At 39.1% G+C, this 20,866-nt stretch overlaps 1 protein-coding gene across 1 annotated transcript in view; it reads right to left on the reverse strand.

The window, feature by feature from the left end:
• Nucleotides 1-2,310: 2,310 nt before the first annotated feature.
• The window catches only part of NETO2 (neuropilin and tolloid like 2), a 98,121-nt gene continuing 79,565 nt past the window's right edge, over nucleotides 2,311-20,866 (reverse strand). Inside the window, exons 7-9 of the mRNA XM_089664340.1 lie at nucleotides 11,046-11,274; nucleotides 8,641-8,754; nucleotides 2,311-3,873 (exon numbers count right to left, since the gene is read on the reverse strand). Of these exons, the coding sequence (XP_089520466.1) occupies nucleotides 3,293-3,873; nucleotides 8,641-8,754; nucleotides 11,046-11,274 (924 nt within the window). The 3' untranslated portion in view covers nucleotides 2,311-3,292. The remainder of the gene's footprint in view (nucleotides 3,874-8,640; nucleotides 8,755-11,045; nucleotides 11,275-20,866) is intronic.

Genomic DNA, 20,866 nt, shown 5'->3' on the forward strand with positions numbered 1-20,866 from the left:
TGGATTTCCTACACAGGTCAGGTTTATTTCAGGAGACAGAGTGGAGATTTTTCAAGGGAAATAATTGATGCCCCAGGGAATGGGAATCTCAATCCTAAGGAAACTCTTTCACATTCCATGGGTTTGCTGAGAGGACCAAGGACTTGCTGCAAAGAATACATTTTTTTTTTCAGCATAACTATTTTTTTTTGTTAATTTTAGACCGGGTCCCTCCATCATGTCCTGGATTTGTCTGTTTTATTGTTAAGTTCACTGGCAGAAAATGTTTAGCTGTAAATAAGCTGAAAAGCAATCTTAATTTCACTTTTTTTTTTTACAGGCGCAAGGTTGATGAAAAAGGTAATTAAAGGCAAACATTTTAGATTTTTTTTTTCCAACAGAGCCAGATGGAACCAGTAAAAGTGTGATTTTAATTGCCACTTACGATTTTAATAGGAGCAGAGCTAACGTGCGCACTAAAAAATGACTTACAAAACTGGGATAATGAGGAAACTTCACTTCTTTTCTAGAACTAAATTGTTTGTAGCTTTCTTTTCTTTTTTTTTTTTTTTTGCTGTTGTAATTCTAAAAAATGTGGCCCATTTTTTTAAATTAAGCCATCAACCTGCCAAACTGTAATAATACATGTTTTATTTTTGCCTATTATTCTCTTTTTCTTTTTTTTAGCATATTGTTTTTCTTGGGGAGGGCTGCAAATGTATCCTCTTCCTCTCCCAGTTTTATAGTCTAGTCCCAGGGCCTCCAAATTCCCTAAATAATGGGCCACTTTAAAGTCTTTCAGACTTTAGAAAGGTCTGATTTGTGGCCAGTGGGAGTCGAAAATGCCCCACCAACAGTGGGAGTCCATAATGTCTCAGGATTGATAGTCAGTGGGATTTAAAAAATGACATAATGCCTGAGGTCAACAAGAGGAAGAATAGTGACCTATCACTGGTATAAGTGGCAGGAACAGTGAACCATTGCTGTGGTCAGTGGAAGGAATAGTGTCCCATCATTGGTGTCAGTGGGAGGAATAGTACCCATCATGGGTGTCAGGGGGAGGAATAGTGCCCCATCATTGGTGTCAGTGGGAAGAATAATGCCCCATCACTGGTGTCAGTGGGAAGAATAATACCCCATCATTGCTGCCAGTATGAAGAATAGTGCCCCATCATTAGTGTCAGCAGGAGGAATAGTCCCCCATTATTGGTGTCAATAGGAGGAATAGTGCCCCATCACTGGTGTCAGTGGGAAGAATAATACCTTATCATTGGTGTCAGTATGAAGAATAGTGCCCCATCATTAGTGTCAGTAGGAGTAATAGTGCCCCATCACTGGTGTCAGTGGGAGGAATAGTGCCCCATCATTGGTATCAGTGGGAGGAATAGTGCCCCATCATTGGTATCAGTGGGAGGAATAGTGCCCCATCATTGGTATCAGTGGGAGGAATACTGCCCCATCATTGGTGTCAATAGGAAGAATAGTGCCCCATCTTTGATGTCTGTGGGAGGAATAGTGTCCCATCATTGATGTCAGTGGGAGGAATAGTGCCCCATCATGGGTGTCAGAGGAAAGAATAGTGTCCCATCACTAGTGTCAGTGGGAGGAATAGTGCTCTATCATTGGTGTCAGTGGAAGGAATAGTGCCCCATCCCTGGTGTTAGTGGGAGGAATAATACCCCATCTTTGGTGTCAGTGGGAGGAACAGTGCCCCATCATGGGTGTCAGAGGGAGGAATAGTGTCCCATCACTGGTGTCAATGGGAGGAATAGTGCTCTATCATTGGTGTCAGTGGGAGGAATAGTGCCCCATCATTGGTATCAGTGGGAGGAATAGTGTCCCATCCCTGGTGTTAGTAGGAGGAATAGTGCCCCATCATTGGTGTCAATGGGATAGGAGGAATAGTCCCCCATCACTGGTGTCAGTGGGAGGAATAGTCCCCCATCACTGGTGTCAGTGGGAGGAATAGTCCCCCATCACTGGTGTCAGTGGGAGGAATAGTCCCCCATCACTGGTGTCAGTGGGAGGAATAGTCCCCCATCACTGGTGTCAGTGGGAGGAATAGTCCCCCATCACTGGTGTCAGTGGGAGGAATAGTGCAACATCATTGGTGTCTCAGTGGGAGAAATAGTGCTGCAAGGGCCAGACAAAGTCAAGGCAAGGGCCACATCTGGCCCTCAGGCTGCAGTTTGGAGAGCACTGGTCTAGTCTATATTTTTCTATTCTACATTTTCTTGCCTTTCAAATGAAAAATATTATAAATTAAAATATAAATAATTATACTATTTTATTCATTTAATTTAGTTTTGCTCTAAAAAAAATGCACTCATGTTGTGGTCAAATAAATGTTTATTTTTTTTATACAAATCACATATGATATGTTTTTATTGTAAATAGATTTCATTGTAGATGTTTCTTAAAAAAAAAAAAAAAAATCACAAGACTTTGAATTTTTTTTATTGCCCCACCGACCCCCCCAAAAAAAGAAATATTGAAATATATATATAGATTTATTTAAATTTTTCTTGAACCTGTCACTGTTGGAGAGTGGATGCTCTTTTGTCAGCCAACCAATATTTTGGGGATTGTATGTGAACCTGTTTAGTGTCGTGCGAGGATTGGAGTGAACAGTATGGGGCCTAAAATATTACATTTTGAAATTTTTTGAGTTTGGTAAGTATGTGAATATCAATACAGAATACGAGTGACAGATCGACTTACATTTCTTATACAGTTTTCTACATGTTCAGTACAGTTCCTCAAAAATATAGATTTGTTTTACTCCAATTTTCCTTTGACAGTTGCGTGTCACTCATCAACCTCCAAATGGGCCAATTGGTTTGAGTACAATAAACAAGATGGGTAGATTGTGAGCTTCTTGGCAATGAGTAACTAAATATATTTTAGACAGTGTTTCAACTTCTTTAGCACCATGTGTAATCCTAGAGCATTTTATTTTTGTTGGAAGGTAAACAAAACTTCTACTGAGTGTAAAAATATAAAGGCCAAACAAACAAAAAAAAAGTACAAACAATTCATATTGATGACTTCAATCCATGTGTCTTCTGGAACCAGTGAGTGCAGTTTATATAGAATCCTAATAATACAGATTATCGATGACATGCAAACGCTCATCGTATCGTGATCCCTGCTCGAAAAATAGAGAGTTTTATGTTACAATTCTTCACACCTTGATGAGTCTCAACTTCAAGTCTCTAGAAAAAACTCTGTAATTTTGTTGAGGATTGTCTCAAAAATAGATCCCATTGTATTTAACGAAACCTTCATTTTTTTTTTTAATTCTGTGAAGAGGTTAAAAGTCAATTGATATTGAACCCTGAGCACATTCTTCTCGACCTCGTGCGTAAATTTCACAAGGGATCTCCTCCATGACCCGGTCTTCGATGCCTTTGTCGGCACAGTCGTGGGACTGTTTAAATGCGTACGTGCTTTTCTTGAAGGTACTGTTAAATGTCTTCATGGGCTGCGGCTGGGCAAAATCATTGCGAAATGGAAGTTCCATGGAGCTCAGGTTGGTCCGGCTGTGTTTCAGAGTGGCCGTTTGTGAACCACAGTGATGATCGTGAATACACCGAGAAGTGGCAGAGGAGCGCCTCGTTTTTTGGTAGTTCTCCAGTTCTTCGGACAAGTCGGCCAAATCGGCAGAAATCTCTTTGTCCCTGAGGGAGAAGAGCTCATAGTGAGGCGGGTCAAAAACCTCTTGGAAACCAGTTTTGTTGAATGTGGTCTTCCTGGCCATGATCTTTTTACGGGGCTGTTTGACTTGGACCAGAATGGAAATGATGAGAAGGACCAAGACAATTCCAGAGGTTATCCCAATAATGGTCCCATGGGTCTTGGTAATTTGCTCAAACAGTCCAGCTTCTTTTCTTTCTAAAACAAACAAAAAAAGAAATTAAGCACTTTGACAAAGATGCACAAAGTCTAGTCATTAACATATGTATGTTTTTGTATCTTCCTAGGAGCAGGAATTTCTCAGTCAGGATTCAAAGGAACCCTAGGGCTCCTCCAAAGGTTGCTAGGGATTCCTTGAGCAAGGAGCAATTTCTGCCTCTCAGATAAGTTCCCACTGACACCATTGATCTTTCTGTAAGGGGGTAATTCTTCCCAATGACCACAAATGGAAGGAGCATTCTTCCCATTGACCATCCCACTAATGTATCAAGAGTTGCAGATATAGTAATTTTTAGCTGGGGTTCCCGAGGACTGAAAAATTGTTTCTCAACCTTTTCAACAGAGAAAACCTTGAAAGACTGCCTTACAGGATCTAAATCTTTTCAACACAGAGGAACCCTTGAAATGACTTTTTGGTCTCGGGGAACCCCTGCTAAAAATGACTATATCTACAGCTCATGCTACATTCATGTGATGGTCACTGGGAAGAATATTCCTTACACTTGTGGTCATTGGGAAGAATTACCCCCTTATAGATAGCTAAAAATATCAATGGTGTCAGCAGGAACCTATCTAAGAGTTGTATATTGCTCAAGGAACCCCTAGCAACCTCTGGAGGAACCCTAGTTGAGAAATCCTGATCTAAAGACTCCAATTTATTCTGTCTAAGTAATGAAGCAGCCTTTTATTCAGCTAGTCACATTTAAAGTGGTTGTAAAGGCTCAAGGTTGGCTGAGAAAGCAGCGGGAACCATTAGCTCCCTCTACTGTCAATCATAGCCAGTGATTCAATAAGGAGATAGCGGGGGTTAGGACCGGGGCAGAGCCGTGGCTGTGTGTGAATGGACATATAGAGCAGCGACTCAGGAACAAGCCCGCTCGGGTGCCCCTATAGCAAGCTGCTTGCTGTAGGGGCAGTTGGCAGGGGGGAGGTGCCAGGAGGGCCAACGGGGGACCCGAGAAGAGGAGGATTGAGGCTGCTTTGCGTAAAACCAATGCACGAAACGCGTTGGGTGAAGCCTACATTGCTGACGTCACGCCGCCACCACCAAGGAAGGGAGCGTCGGCCATTTTGGTACCTGTTTTACACTTTACTCCATGTGGATCGTTTCTGTATATGCATATCGATATTTAACCAATAAATATTACACAATATTAGCTTTTATGGCTCCTGTGGTTGAGCTATCTCCCCCCAGGAAAATGGTTACTCGCACCACCGGTACTCAAAGGATGCTGGAGGATTAACCCCTAGGCTGCTTCTCTGTTCCTGTACCCATATGTGACAGATTGCAACCAAAGCTTGTATACATCTAATTTCTGGTGAGTGTACACCCATCAGAGGTGGTGGATTACCTCCAAGGATATGCACACATCTGCACTTTGTTCACATGGATATATTTTGTTTTAATTTGAGGACTATTTGTGCTCATTTTCTTTACCGATGAAATTGAAAGGATATATATGGACATTTATTTATTCACTTTTTGCACGTATTGCACTGAATAGCACTTTAAGTATTTTGCACAAATATTTATATGAATTGACAGATATATATATATTTATAGCGCTGCACTATATACAATTATATTACTTTACTTTGTGTTGATGGTGGAAACCCCCACTAGGGCAGCTGACTGCTGTGAACATTTTCCTTCTTTCTTTCCAATAAAAGTTGGCCGAAAAGCTTTTAAAAGGCATATCTGGCATGGACTGGACTCACTGGTAAGCGGTACATTTGGCCTAAACAACTCCCAAACATCACACTGTGTTTTGGAAAATACTCCCTTCAAGTTGAGAATTCCGAACTTTATCATCAGTTATATCTATAATAGATTCCTGATATGTCTGCATGTATGTTATTTTAAAGTACTATCAGTAGCAGAACAAAGAATAATACATATATCTGTCCAGTAGTAGGCACTCAGGAGCCATACACAAAGGCTATCATTTCATGTTGCATAATACAAGTATTTTAGACATTTATTAATTGCATTGCTCTTTAAAACTGTCATGAGAACCAAGACAGGTATGCAAAGGAGCAGTCTGGGTCCATGATTTATGAGCAACAGTGCCACCAAGGAGGCTGTGTCAGTTGGTCTGAACACAGCAGACTAACAATGAAAGCATATACAGTATTGTGTGGCTCACTGGTTATGTCATTATTTGGTTGGGAGCTACAGCATTGCAGAGGTCATGCCAAATTGATGTCCACTTTGGGTAATGCAAACTGTCATTAGATGTTCTCTTTATAGCTGCTCCTTCTTTGGATGACGCAGAGACTATTTCATTACCTTTTCTCATTCAGGTCCTTCTTCCCACTCTTCTGCAATATCTACCGAATAACAACTGTCAACCTGCTCTTGCAGGATAAAAATCTCATTTTAATCACAAAAAACAGGTATAAGGCTGCTAATGCATTTCAGACAAAAGCCCTTCAGTTGCAGCTATACAACAAGTGTCCTGTGCACACCTAAATATCCTGTCTATGCAAAGGGCCTGGATCTGAACCCGGGACCTCTGCTGTGTTTGGCAGTAACTATTCTCGTTAAACCACCTGAGATGCTGAACAGCTCCCTGCCTGATTGCTTCTCAGTCTTAGACAACCTGGCCTTATGTCTTGTTTCTCACGAACCTTGAACTCTTTGCTCCTCCTGTGAACTTCCTGATTTAAGCCACGTCTCTGTTTGTCAGATTTTTGTGCTCTCTTCAGCAAATATCTCGCTCTTCTAATTTCTTTGGCTCCCCACAAACCTTTGGCTTGTTCCTCGACTACGCTTCTGTTTGACCCAAACCTACAACCACTTGTTACTGACCTTTGGCTTGTCTACTGACTACGCTTCCACTTGATCCAAACCTGCAACCACTTGTTACTTACCTTTGGCTTGTCTACGGACTACGCTTCCACTTGATCCAAACCTGCAACCACTTGTTACTGAACTTTGGCTTGTCTACTGACTACGCTTCCACTTGATCCAAACCTGCAACCACTTGTTACTGACCTTTGGCTTGTCTACTGACTACGCTTCCACTTGATCCAAACCTGCAACCACTTGTTACTGACCTTTGGCTTGTCTACTGACTACTCTTCCGCTTGATCCAAACCTGCAACCACTTGTTACTGACCTTTGGCTTGTCTACTGACTACGCTTCCACTTCATCCAAACCTGCAACCACTTGTTACTGACCTTTGGCTTGTCTACTGACTACGCTTCCGCTTGATCCAAACCTGCAACCACTTGTTACTGACCTTTGGCTTGTCTACTGACTACTCTTCCGCTTGATCCAAACCTGCAACCACTTGTTACTGACCTTTGGCTTGTCTACTGACTACTCTTCCGCTTGATCCAAACCTGCAACCACTTGTTACTGACCTTTGGCTTGTCTACTGACTACTCTTCCGCTTGATCCAAACCTGCGACCACTTGTTACTGACCTTTGGCTTGTCTACTGACTACGCTTCCGCTTGATCCAAACCTGCAACCACTTGTTACTGACCTTTGGCTTGTCTACTGACTACGCTTCCACTTGATCCAAACCTGCAACCACTTGTTACTAACCTTTGGCTTGTCTACTGACTACGCTTCCACTTGATCCAAACCTGCAACCACTTGTTACTGACCTTTGGCTTGTCTACTGACTACGCTTCCGCTTCATCCAAACCTGCAACAACTTGTTACTGACCTTTGGCTTGTCTACTGACTACGCTTCTGCTTGAGCCCAACCTGCTATACGTATCTGCTACTGAACCCCAGCTTGCTCATCTCCTGGTGGGGCGATCATGAGGACCACAAACTGGTACTAACACACAGCAGAACCCATCTCCACCATCAGGAGCTCTGGTTAACACAGGTTAGTATTTAGACCCCATACTTCGGGTGAACCCGTGTCGTCTGCCAGGGTGACCTGCTTGCTCGCTTATCCAGCTAGTCGATGGAAGCCTCTCTACTGCTTATAGCTACTGGTTTTGACTCCTGACAGAGACGTATCTAAAGGCAAAACCTCTTTTTAATTTTTGGATAGAAATGTGGAAAGTTTTTTCAACTGTCTGTGGCCCCTCTAGGGAGAATCCCCTTCTATATTTGTCCTGGTGACCATTGTCACCGAGACACCTGTTTCGGGGACACCTAACAATAAGGGGGGTCATCAGTATTCTGAAATGTTCTCTTACTTCCTGTTGCATCTTCCAGACAGGAAGTGAAAATTCCTTGCAAGGATATCCTTATCTATAAAGTCCAACAGTATCTTCTCACAAACCGTGGTGCTCAGTGGGAGGGTTGGGGTGGTCATTTTCCTGGGTAATGATCGCTGACAGTGGGGTGTACATGAAAGAGCCAGGATTCATGGAGTGATTGCCTCTGCAGCCACTCCAGTTCTTCCTAGGCCAGCCCATTACTGATTTAGAGGGGTGAAGTTACGGACCTTGATAGTAGCCTGCATAGTGACAATGGAGGGACTTTCTGAAATACCTGTGTTTAAGAAAAAATTTCAACCTGAGAGTTTTGGACTTTGTTGTCAGGTTCTCCTCTCTGAAGAAGTTCACCCTCTCTATTTCTCATGGTGGCCATCGTAACCAAAACATCTAGGGAATACCAGTTTTAGTGAAACCTGACTAATAGAGGAATTCTGATCAGTTTTGCAGAAACTTTCTCTCACTTCCTATTGCATCTCCCGGACATTAAGTGAAGCGACATTTCCCCTCCGGAACATCCTTGTCTATAAAGTCCAGCACGTGATCCCAGCCTCTCACCTCTGCAGTGGTTTTCATCCCAGGGGTAGGCACAGTTCTGTATGCCATTGCAGACCAAGGAGTTGTTAATGCACATGTTACTGTGACAGAAGAAAGTGTTTTCCCCACACGGAGCTGCAAAGACATCAAGAAACCTGTAAAGTACAATGTAATACAGTGCTTCCCAAATTGTTCTCAGCTGCATGCCAACATCAAAACATTTGCTGTGCTTGAGTATATCCATACTACTATACAGTATAAGTCATTTTGATCATTCTGAACACAGTGACTAGTTTTCTTGAACGTTCACACCCCCTCCCCCAACCAGGGGCAGACTGACCATTTGGAAACTTGGGCACTGTCCGAGGGCCCGGGGTCAGTAGGGGGCCCCATGAGATGCCCCTGGTACCTTTTTCATAGGCTTTTTTGAGTTTGGGCAAGGACACAGGGGTCCCATGATCCCCTATTGCCCAGGGTCCCCATTAATTGTCAGTCCGCGCCTGCCCCCAACCCACCTTTCCTGCATTCCTCCTCTGCTCTGTCTCTTTCTCTCCAATTGGAGGTCTAGAACCAGGCCTTGCTATAAAACTGGCTGCACAGAATGTAATATAAAGGAGGAACAGCCGACCAAAAAAGCCCAACAGTCTCTATAGTAAAAGCAGTCTCAACCCAAGCTCCGTGCAAGCCATAACCTCAACGTGTTTCGTCCTGCCCAGGACCTCCATGACATAGCCATGTGGGTGGAGCAAAATGTGTTGGGCATGGTCTGGACACAGCCTGGGTTGAGGATGTTTTTACCAGAGTTGGACTTTGCTAGTGTGTGCAACCTGGGGTGTTCCTCCTTCATACTGCATTCATCAAGCTGAGATGGGTTCCCCCCTAGCCTGCACCCTCAGTGGGAGTTACTGGATTTGGACAGATTGGAGTCTGGAGTGGCACCTCTAATCCTTTGGTGTGGCTGCATAGAATGATCCATTTTTGGCAGATTTGGCAGGTACCCCTTATATCAGATTGCCCGATCAGAGTCCCCCTTTATAACAGGTTCCCATCAGAGTGCCCCCTTGCATCAAGTTCCCATCAGAGTGCCCCCTTGCATCAAGTTCCCATCAGAGTCCCCCTTACATCAGAGTGCCCTCTTACATCAGGTGTCCCCATCAGGGTGCCCCCTTACATCAGGTGTCCCCATCAGGGTGCCCCCTTACATCAGGTGTCCCCATCAGAGTGCCCTCTTACATCAGGTGTCCCCATCAGGGTGCCCTCTTACATCAGGTGTCCCCATCAGGGTGCCTCCTTACATCAGGTGTCCCCATCAGAGTGCCTCCTTACATCAGAGTGCCCCTTATATCAGGTGTCTGAATCAGAGTACCCCTTATATGGATTGTTACCATCAGAGTGTCTCCTTACATTAACTGCATCAGACTGGCTCATGGATAATTGGATGCACTTTCAGAAACCTGGAAGGGGGAACAGCTAAAATCTGGGGGCACAGACCACCCCCAGCACCCCCCTAGATCTGGCCCTGCTGGGAAGGCTTTCAACTACATTTTGGAGTGTGCTTGTGGGAAGTTGTGTCTATAGAGCCAAAAAGAGCATTTGCGAGGTCAGGTACTGATGTTGGGTGAGAAGACCTGGCTCACAATTCATTCCAAAGATGTCTTTATGGAACTGGCTTTGTGCCCAGAAGTACAGTCAGGGCTTTTTTTTCAGAAGGAATGCGGTTCTGCACCTCCAGCACTGTATATAATGGCAAGCGTTGTTGAAGGGTCTACTGATGCAGGCTGCTGTGGGATCTATTGTTGCTGGTGGGGATCTAATGTGGCTGTGGGGGTCAATTGTTGCTGGGAAGAATCTATTGTTGCTGAGGATATTGTCTATTGTTGCTAGGGGATGGTGTATTGCTGCAGGGGGGTCTATTTTTGCTGTGGGGATCTATAGTTGTTGGGAGGGATCTGCTGTTTCTGGGGGAGAAACTATAGTTAGAAGGAGGGATCTATTGTTGCTGGGGGATCTATATTTGCAGGGATAAATCTATTGTTGGTGGGGATCTATAGTTGCAGGGAGGAATCTATTGTTAAAGGGGGATCTATAGTTGTAGGGAGGGATCTATTGTTGCTGGCTGCAAGGGATCTATTTTACTGTTTTTCTTGTTATTATCATCAAATTCCATACATATTATGTAGCACCACAAAATGATAGTCGGTTCTGTTTTAACTAAAAGGGGAGGTACTGGGAGGTGGGTAGACTTCGGAACCAAAGGCCAGTGCTCAGAGGTGAGTAGGGGGTGGAGAAAGGGATGACTCTAAAGGAGAGTTCCTGCACCTAAACTCAATACTTTGGAGTGACCACATGCTTTTGGACTTGTAGAGTATGTAAGTAATCAGAGGTGTAATCATTCCACCATATGAAATTATATCCAGCATACTCACGTTCCACAAACGATGTAAAGAGCATTCGGAATCTGCTGAGTCGGCTCCCTTCATCTGCCCACATCCGTACCACCCCCGTTCCTGTCTGCAGCATGACGTCATTGGCCACAGTGCTACAGAATTTGGCTTTGAGGTTCTCTATGGAGCTGCTTCCATCATAGACTGCCACAAAGTTGCGCTTGCACTCATTGGAATGTTCCATTTGGTAGTCCAAAAATCGCAAATAAATCTAGAGGAAAGGATTATTAGTAAAGGGTCAGTCCACCACAAAATTGATATTGCAGTATTTGGTAGACGTTGGAGAGTTGAACCAACCTGGTTATTTTTTTCATTGGATTTCCTTTGGTAAATTCCTAGGTCTGCACATCTGCCTTGTCTATTATGAGGGGTTCCCACCATCCCAGCTGCATTTTGCATTAATTTTATACCGTGGAGAATTTAACAGGAGTAGGAACACACAATGATGGACAGGAACAAACAAAACTCCCAGGCGACGGTATGACATGGAGACCCCATGTTTGCAGGACAATATCTTCATGAACAGGCAAGGTTGGTAAGTGAACGTTCCCAAACCTCCATCCAAAAGCCCTTCAAACCTGACTGACTTTCAACCAAAATTTTTTGTAAGTAAAAAGGAACCGCCAAACGGTTTGTTTGTCTGGGTGTTCCTTGATCCAGCCCATAATATACATGTATTGTGACTTGACTGCATGATCCAGCACTAATTATAGTAGTATTGTGACTTGACCTCTTGATCCAGTCCTTACTATACAACTTTTATGACTTGACCTCTTGTTCCAGTCCTTAGTAGTCAGCTACTGTGACTTGACCTCTTGATCCAGCCCTTATTATTCAACTATTGTGACTTGACCGCTTGATCCAGCCCTTATTATTCAACTATTGTGACTTGACCGCTTGATCCAGCTCTTATTATTCAGCTATTGTGACTTAACTGCTTGATCCAGCCCTTATTATTCAACTATTGTGATTTGACCTCTTGATCCAGCCCTTATTATTCAACTATTGTGATTTGACCGCTTAATCCAGCCCTTATTATACAACTTTTATGACTTGACCTCTTGTTCCAGTCCTTAGTAGTCAGCTACTGTGACTTGACCGCTTGATCCAGCCCTTATTATTCAACTATTGTAACTTGACCGCTTGCTCCAGTCCTTACTATAAAACTTTTATGACTTGACCGCTTGTTCCAGCCCTTATTATTCAACTATTGTGACTTGACTACTTGATCCAGTGCTCATCATTAGAGATGAGCAAATTATTCAAAAATTCGATTCGGCTGATTCGCCGAATTTGCGGGAGAAATTCGATTCGATGCAAATTTATTCGCTGCGAATTTAACTTATTAAAAGGGTTTCTAGGCTTCAGAGAGCCTTTATATTAGTGCAGAACACTGTACCTTTAATTTAAATGCCCTTGGAGTCTGCTGGGGAAGAGAAATAATACTGTCAGTCAGTATGACATGCAGATGAGTGCCGTCGATCTTACAATCACCGCACACTTCACTCATTTGGGCAGTCACGGGGCACGACGAAGAAGAAGAAGAAAAAGAATGAAAAGAAGAAGAAGAATGAAAAAAAGAATGAAAAGAAGAAGAAGAAGAAGAATGAAAAGAAGAAGAAGAAGAATGAAAAGAAGAAGAAGAAGAATGAAAAGAAGAAGAAGAAGAATGAAAAGAAGAAGAAGAATGAAAAGAAGAAGAAGAAGAAGAAGAATGAAAAGAAGAAGAAGAAGAAGAAGGAAAAGAAGAAGAAGAAGAAGGAAAAGAAGAAGAAGAAGAAGGAAAAGAAGAAGAAGAAGAAGGAAAAGAAGAAGAAGAAGAAGGAAAAGAAGAAGAAGAAGAATGAAAAGAAGAATGAAAAGAAGAAGGAAAAGAAGAATGAAAAGAAGAAGGAAAAGAAGAATGAAAAGAAGAAGGAAAAGAAGAATGAAAAGAAGCAGAAGAAGAAGAATGAAAAGAAGAAGAAGAAGAAGAAGAAGAATGAAAAGAAGCAGAAGAAGAAGAAGAATGAAAAGAAGCAGAAGAAGAAGAAGAATGAAAAGAAGCAGAAGAAGAAGAAGAATGAAAAGAAGCAGAAGAAGAAGAAGAATGAAAAGAAGAATGAAAAGAAGAAGAAGCAGAAGAAGAAGAATGAAAAGAAGAAGAAGAAGCAGAAGAAGAAGAATGAAAAGAAGAAGAAGAAGCAGAAGAAGAAGAATGAAAAGAAGAAGAAGAAGCAGAAGAAGAAGAATGAAAAGAAGAAGAAGAAGAAGAAGAATGAAAAGAAGAAGCAGAAGAAGAAGAATGAAAAGAAGAAGAAGAAGAAGAATGAAAAGAAGCAGAAGAAGAAGAATGAAAAGAAGCAGAAGAAGAAGAAGAATGAAAAGAAGCAGAAGAAGAAGAAGAATGAAAAGAAGAATGAAAAGAAGAATGAAAAGAAGAAGAAGAATGAAAAGAAGAATGAAAAGAAGAAGAAGAAGAAGAAGAAGAAGAAGAAGAAGAAGAATGAAAAGAAGAAGAAGAAGAATAAAAAGAAGAAGAAGAATAAAAAGAAGAAGAAGAAGAAGGAAAAGAAGAATGAAAAGAAGAAGAAGAAGAAGGAAAAGAAGAATGAAAAGAAGAAGAAGAAGAAGGAAAAGAAGAAGAAGAAGAAGAATAAAAAGAAGAAGCAGAAGAAGAAGAATGAAAAGAAGAAGAAGAATGAAAAGAAGAAGAAGAATGAAAAGAAGAATGAAAAGAAGAAGAAGAAGAATGAAAAGAAGAAGAAGAAGAAGGAAAAGAAGAATGAAAAGAAGAAGAAGAAGAAGAAGGAAAAGAAGAATGAAAAGAAGAAGAAGAAGAAGAAGAATGAAAAGAAGAAGAAGAAGAAGAAGAAGAAGAAGAATGAAAAGAAGAAGAAGAAGAAGAAGAAGAATGAAAAGAAGAAGAAGAAGAAGCAGAAGAATGAAAAGAAGAAGAAGCAGAAGAATGAAAAGAAGAAGAAGCAGAAGAATGAAAAGAAGAAGAAGAAGAAGAAGAAGAAGAATGAAAAGAAGAAGAAGAAGAATGAAAAGAAGCAGAAGAAGAAGAAGAATGAAAAGAAGAAGAAGAAGAATGAAAAGAAGCAGAAGAAGAAGAAGAATGAAAAGAAGCAGAAGAAGAAGAAGCAGAAGAAGAAGAATGAAAAGAAGCAGAAGAATGAAAAGAAGAAGAAGAAGAAGAAGAATGAAAAGAAGAAGCAGAAGAAGAAGAAGAATGAAAAGAAGAAGAAGAAGAAGAAGAAGAATGAAAAGAAGAAGAAGAAGAAGAAGAAGAAGAATGAGAAGAAGAAGAAGAAGAAGAAGAAGAATGAAAAGAAGAAGAAGAAGAAGAAGTAGAATGAAAAGAAGAAGAAGAAGAAGAATGAAAAGAAGAAGAAGAAGAATGAAAAGAAGAATGAAAAGAAGAAGAAGAAGAAGAAGAAGAAGGAAAAGAAGAATGAAAAGAAGAAGAAGAAGAAGAATGAAAAGAAGAAGAAGAAGAAGAATGAAAAGAAGAAGAAGAAGAAGAATGAAAAGAAGAAGAAGAAGAATGAAAAGAAGAAGAATGAAAAGAAGAAGAAGAATGAAAAGAAGAAGAAGAATGAAAAGAAGAAGAAGAATGAAAAGAAGAAGAAGAAGAAGAAGAAGAATGAAAAGAAGAAGAAGAATGAAAAGAAGAAGAAGAATGAAAAGAAGAAGAAGAAGAAGAAGAATGAAAAGAAGAAGAAGAAGAAGAAGAATGAAAAGAAGAAGAAGAATGAAAAGAAGAAGAAGAAGGAAAAGAAGAAGAAGAAGAAGGAAAAGAAGAAGAAGAAGAAGGAAAAGAAGAAGAAGAAGAATGAAAAGAATGAAAAGAAGAATGAAAAGAAGAAGAAGAAGAAGAATGAAAAGAAGAAGAAGAAGAAGAATGAAAAGAAGAAGAAGAAGAAGAATGAAAAGAAGAAGAAGAAGAAGAATGAAAAGAAGAAGAAGAAGAATGAAAAGAAGAATGAAAAGAAGAATGAAAAGAAGAAGAAGAATGAAAAGAAGAAGAATGAAAAGAAGAAGAATGAAAAGAAGAAGAATGAAAAGAAGAAGAAGAAGAATGAAAAGAAGAAGAATGAAAAGAAGAAGAAGAAGAATGAAAAGAAGAATGAAAAGAAGAAGAAGAAGAATGAAAAGAAGAATGAAAAGAAGAAGAAGAATGAAAAGAAGAAGAAGAAGAAGAATGAAAAGAAGAAGAAGAAGAAGAATGAAAAGAAGAAGAAGAAGAAGAATGAAAAGAAGAAGAAGAAGGAAAAGAAGAAGAAGAAGAAGAAGAAGGAAAAGAAGAAGAAGAAGAAGAATGAAAAGAAGAAGAAGAAGAAGGAAAAGAAGAAGAAGAAGAATGAATGAAAAGAAGAAGAAGAAGAAGGAAAAGAAGAATGAAAAGAAGCAGAAGAATGAAAAGAAGAAGGAAAAGAAGAATGAAAAGAAGAAGAAGAAGAAGAATGAATGAAAAGAAGCAGAAGAAGAAGAATGAAAAGAAGCAGAAGAAGAAGAATGAAAAGAAGCAGAAGAAGAAGAAGAATGAAAAGAAGAAGAAGAAGAAGAAGAATGAAGAGAAGAAGAAGAAGAAGAAGAATGAAAAGAAGAAGAAGAAGAAGGAAAAGAAGAAGGAAAAGAAGAAGAAGAAGAAGAAGAAGGAAAAGAAGAATGAAAAGAAGAAGAAGAAGGAAAAGAAGAATGAAAAGAAGAAGAAGAAGAAGGAAAAGAAGAATGAAAAGAAGAAGAAGAAGAAGAGGAATGAAAAGAAGAAGAGGAATGAAAAGAAGAAGAGGAATGAAAAGAAGAAGAGGAATGAAAAGAAGTAGAAGAAGAAGAAGAAGGAAAAGAAGAATGAAAAGAAGAAGAAGAAGAATGAAAAGAAGAATGAAAAGAAGAAGAATGAAAAGAAGAAGAATGAAAAGAAGAATGAAAAGAAGAATGAAAAGAAGAATGAAAAGAAGAAGAATAAGAATGAAAAGAAGAAGAATAAGAATGAAAAGAAGAATGAAAAGAAGAAGAAGAATGAAAAGAAGAATGAAAAGAAGAAGAAGAATGAAAAGAAGAATGAAAAGAAGAAGAAGAATGAAAAGAAGAATGAAAAGAAGAAGAAGAATGAAAAGAAGAAGAATGAAAAGAAGAAGAATGAAAAGAAGAATGAAAAAAAGAAGAAGAATGAAAAAAAGAAGAAGAATGAAAAAAAGAAGAATGAAAAGAAGAAGAAAAAGAAGAATGAAAAGAAGAAGAAAAAGAAGAATGAAAAGAAGAAGAAAAAGAAGAATGAAAAGAAGAAGAAAAAGAAGAATGAAAAGAAGAAGAAGAAGAAGAATGAAAAGAAGAATGAAAAGAAGAAGAAGAAGAATGAAAAGAAGAAGAAGAAGAATGAAAAGAAGAATGAAAAGAAGAAGAAGAATGAAAAGAAGAATGAAAAGAAGAATGAAAAGAAGAAGAAGAATGAAAAGAAGAATGAAAAGAAGAATGAAAAGAAGAAGAAGAATGAAAAGAAGAATGAAAAGAAGAATGAAAAGAAGAAGAATGAAAAGAAGAAGAATGAAAAGAAGAAGAAGAAGAAGAATGAAAAGAAGAAGAGGAATGAAAAGAAGAATGAGAAGAAGAATGAAAAGAAGAATGAAAAGAAGAAGAAGAATGAAAAGAAGAATGAAAAGAAGAATGAGAAGAATGAAAAGAAGAAGAAGAAGAATGAAAAGAAGAAGAAGAAGAAGAATGAAAAGAAGAATGAAAAGAAGAAGAAGAATGAAAAGAAGAAGAAGAATGAAAAGAAGAATGAAAAGAAGAAGAAGAAGAATGAAAAGAAGAAGAAGAAGAATGAAAAGAAGAAGAAGAAGAATGAAAAGAAGAATGAAAAGAAGAATGAAAAGAAGAAGAATGAAAAGAAGAAGAAGAAGAATGGAAAGAAGAAAAAGAAGAAGAAAAAGAAGAAGAAGAAGAAGAATGAAAAGAAAAAGAAGAATGAAAAGAAAAAGAAGAATGAAAAGAAAAAGAAGAAGGAATGAAAAGAAAAAGAAGAAGGAATGAAAAGAAAAAGAAGAAGGAATGAAAAGAAAAAGAAGAAGGAATGAAAAGAAAAAGAAGAAGGAATGAAAAGAAGAAGAGGAATGAAAAGAAGAAGGAAAAGAAGAAGAAGGAAAAGAAGAAGAAGAAGAATGAAAAGAAGAAGAAGAAGAATGAAAAGAAGAATGAAAAGAAGAATGAAAAGAAGAAGAAGAATGAAAAGAAGAAGAAGAATGAAAAGAAGAAGAAGAATGAAAAAAAGAAGAAGAATGAAAAAAAGAAGAAGAATGAAAAGAAGAAGAAAGAAAAGAAGAAGAAAGAAAAGAAGAATGAAAAAGAAGAAGAATGAAAAGAAGAAGAATGAAAAGAAGAAGAATGAAAAGAAGAAGAATGAAAAGAAGAAGAATGAAAAGAAGAAGAAGAAGAAGGAAAAGAAGAAGAAGGAAAAGAAGAAGAATGAAAAGAAGAAGAATGAAAATAAGAAGAAGAAGAATGAAAAGAAGAAGAAGAAGAATGAAAAGAAGAAGAAGAATGAAAAGAAGAAGAAGAAGAAGAAGAAGAGGAATGAAAAGAAGAAGAAGAAGAAGAAGAATGAAAAGAAGAACAAGAAGAACAAGAAGAATGAAAAGAAGAACAAGAAGAACAAGAAGAATGAAAAGAAGAAGAAGAAGAACAAGAAGAAGGAAAAGAAGAAGAAGAATGAAAAGAAGAATGAAAAGAAGAAGAAGAAGAAGAATGAAAAGAAGAAGAAGTAGTAGAATGAAAAGAAGAAGAAGAAGAAGAATGAAAAGAAGAATGAGAAGAAGAATGAAAAGAAGAATGAGAAGAAGAATGAAAAGAAGAATGAGAAGAAGAATGAAAAGAAGAAGAAGAATGAAAAGAAGAAGAAGTAGAATGAAAAGAAGAAGAATGAAAAGAAGAAGAAGAAGAAGAATGAAAAGAAGAATGAAAAGAAGAAGAAGAATGAAAAGAAGAAGAAGAATGAAAAGAAGAAGAAGAAGTAGAATGAAAAGAAGAATGAAAAGAAGAAGAAGAAGAATGAAAAGAAGTAGAAGAAGAAGAATGAAAAGAAGAAGAATGAAAAGAAGAATGAAAAGAAGAAGAAGAAGAAGAATGAAAAGAAGAATGAAAAGAAGAATGAAAAGAAGAAGAATGAAAAGAAGAAGAATGAAAAGAAGAAGAATGAAAAGAAGAAGAATGAAAAGAAGAAGAAGAAGAAGAAGAATGAAAAGAAGAATGAAAAGAAGAAGAATGAAAAGAAGAAGAAGAATGAAAAGAAGAATGAAAAGAAGAAGAAGAAGAATGAAAAGAAGAATGAAAAGAAGAAGAAGAATGAAAAGAAGAATGAAAAGAAGAATGAAAAGAGGAAGAAGAAGAATGAAAAGAGGAAGAAGAAGAATGAAAAGAAGAAGAAGAAGAATGAAAAGAAGAATGAGAAGAAGAATGAAAAGAAGAATGAGAAGAAGAATGAAAAGAAGAATGAGAAGAAGAATGAAAAGAAGAATGAAAAGTGGAAGAAGAAGAATGAAAAGAAGAAGGAGAAGAATGAAAAGAAGAAGAAGAAGAATGAAAAGAAGAAGAAGAAGAATGAAAAGAAGAAGAAGAAGAAGAATGAAGAAGAAGAATGAGAAGAATGAAAAGAAGAAGAAGAAGAATGAAAAGAAGATGAAGAAGAATGAAAAGAAGAAGAAGAATGAAAAGAAGAATGAAAAGAATGAAAAGAAGAAGAAGAAGTAGAATGAAAAGAAGAAGAAGAATGAAAAGAAGGAGAACAAGAATGAAAAGAAGAAGAACAAGAATGAAAAGAAGAAGAACAAGAATGAAAAGAAGAAGAAGAACAAGAATGAAAAGAAGAAGAAGAACAAGAATGAAAAGAAGAACAAGAATGAAAAGAAGAAGAAGAATGAAAAGAAGAAGAAGAAGAAGAATGAAAAGAAGAAGAATGAAAAGAAGAAGAATTCCAGTACAGCAAAAAGTGTATCTGCAGAGATCTCCGCTATTTCTGACAGTTCTCTGACAGTTCCTTCACATTTACAGCGGTTGAAACATTGTATCTATTTATTTCCGAATAAAAACATCTGTATCCTAAATGGAAACAAATAGATACAATGTTTCAACCGCTGTAAATGTGAAGGAACTGTCAGAGAACTGTCAGAAATAGCGGAGCTCTCTGCAGTGACACTTTTTGCCGGCTGATCGGGGAAAATTCGATTCGTGCATCCGAAGTTTGCTAAAATTCGGAGCGAATCGAATTTTTCCTAATATTCGAAACGAATTCCACTTCCCAAGTTCGATTCGCTCATCTCTACTCATCATACATCTGTTGCAGCTTGACTGGTACCTGTTACATTGTCATCACAGAACCATGCTTATCTAGCAAAAAAGAGTCCCACAATAGGGATGGTGGTGAAACTTTGTCAACAAACCAGCCTCACATTGGAGCTGGATACGTTAGGACAGCCTTTCTCAACCAGGGTTCCATGGAGGCCTAGGGTACCTCTAAAGGTTGCTAGATGTTCCTTGAGCTGTGAACAGTTTTCACCTTTCAGATAAGTAACCACGGATATCAATGACCATTTTTAGCTATCTGTAAATGGAGTATCCTGGTGTATTCCACTGACCAGCAAGGTAAGAAGCATACTTACCACTGACCCCCTGTGTAACAGGGTGCTTTTCTCATGGCCACCTGTCAGGAATGGACTTGCCAATAACGGTGGGACTCAGCTGCCTTGTGGGCTGCAGTACCAGGGCTGGCCAGCGGGTGCTCTCAGCAATCAGAGACTCACCCCTGCAGTCAGCCAAAACACCTGAAGCTGATTGCAGGGGTTGTATTTAAGGAATGGACAGACTCACAGTCAGGGCCCTGGTGTGTGTTTTTCCATGGGCCCCTGTATCTTGTAACCTGCATTCCTGTTCCTGTTTCTGCCTGACTTGTTGCCGACCTGCCTGATCCTGACCTCTGCTGACTTCTCCTGTTTGATCTCTGGCTTGTGACCCTGACCATTCTCTCCGCCTGCTCCTCCTGTACCTACCTGCCCGATAGTTATTGACCCGGCCTGCCTGACTACGTTGTGCTCTATATGTGTATGTAACTGTGTATCTATATCAGTTTAGGTTTGGGTTTGTTTCACCTTGTTGTATGTATTTGTGTTAGCTTGGGGTTTGGTGCACTGCGTTTATGTTTGTATTGTTAGTCTCAATAAATTATATTATTTACTATATCTGAAGCCTACGTTTCCCTGTGTCAGTCCACACACTTCTGGTCACATCCGCATCCCTGACACCACCAATGTAGGGAGGTCCTTCCACCACTGATCGCCAATAGTGAATAAATAATGAGAAGTCACCATTTTGCTTGAAAGCACATTGTGATGTAGCAGTTTTTAAATATATAACAGAGTATATTCCATGGTGAGTGACCTGTACAAATACATCTTACCACTCACAGCAAACACTATCTTAGTTTTCCTGGAAGTAGTGAAGGAGAAAACATTTTATGCAAAGCTATTTGCTCAAGATTTGTAATATATTATCGTTATGATGGAGTATGTGTAAGATAATATCAGACTTTGTGGTAATAACTCTTTTAAACTCCAGCCAAAAGGTTAGAATTTTTGTTCAGTTATTAATTGCTGCATGTATGCAGTGGTGTATTTGGGTTTTGTGCTACCCTAGGCAACGCAAAAATTGGACACCCCCCCCCTCCCCGGTGGAGAGAGCTTGTCACTGACTAACTCCAGATCCCCACTTCCCATGGAGAAAGCCTTCACAGCTCTGGCCATCCCCAGGAACGACAGTTGAGCTCTGCA

Source organism: Staurois parvus, unplaced genomic scaffold, assembly GCF_062004578.1.
Source record: "Staurois parvus isolate SC_StPar_1 unplaced genomic scaffold, SC_StPar_1.0 ptg001886l, whole genome shotgun sequence".
Taxonomy (NCBI): domain Eukaryota; kingdom Metazoa; phylum Chordata; class Amphibia; order Anura; family Ranidae; genus Staurois; species Staurois parvus.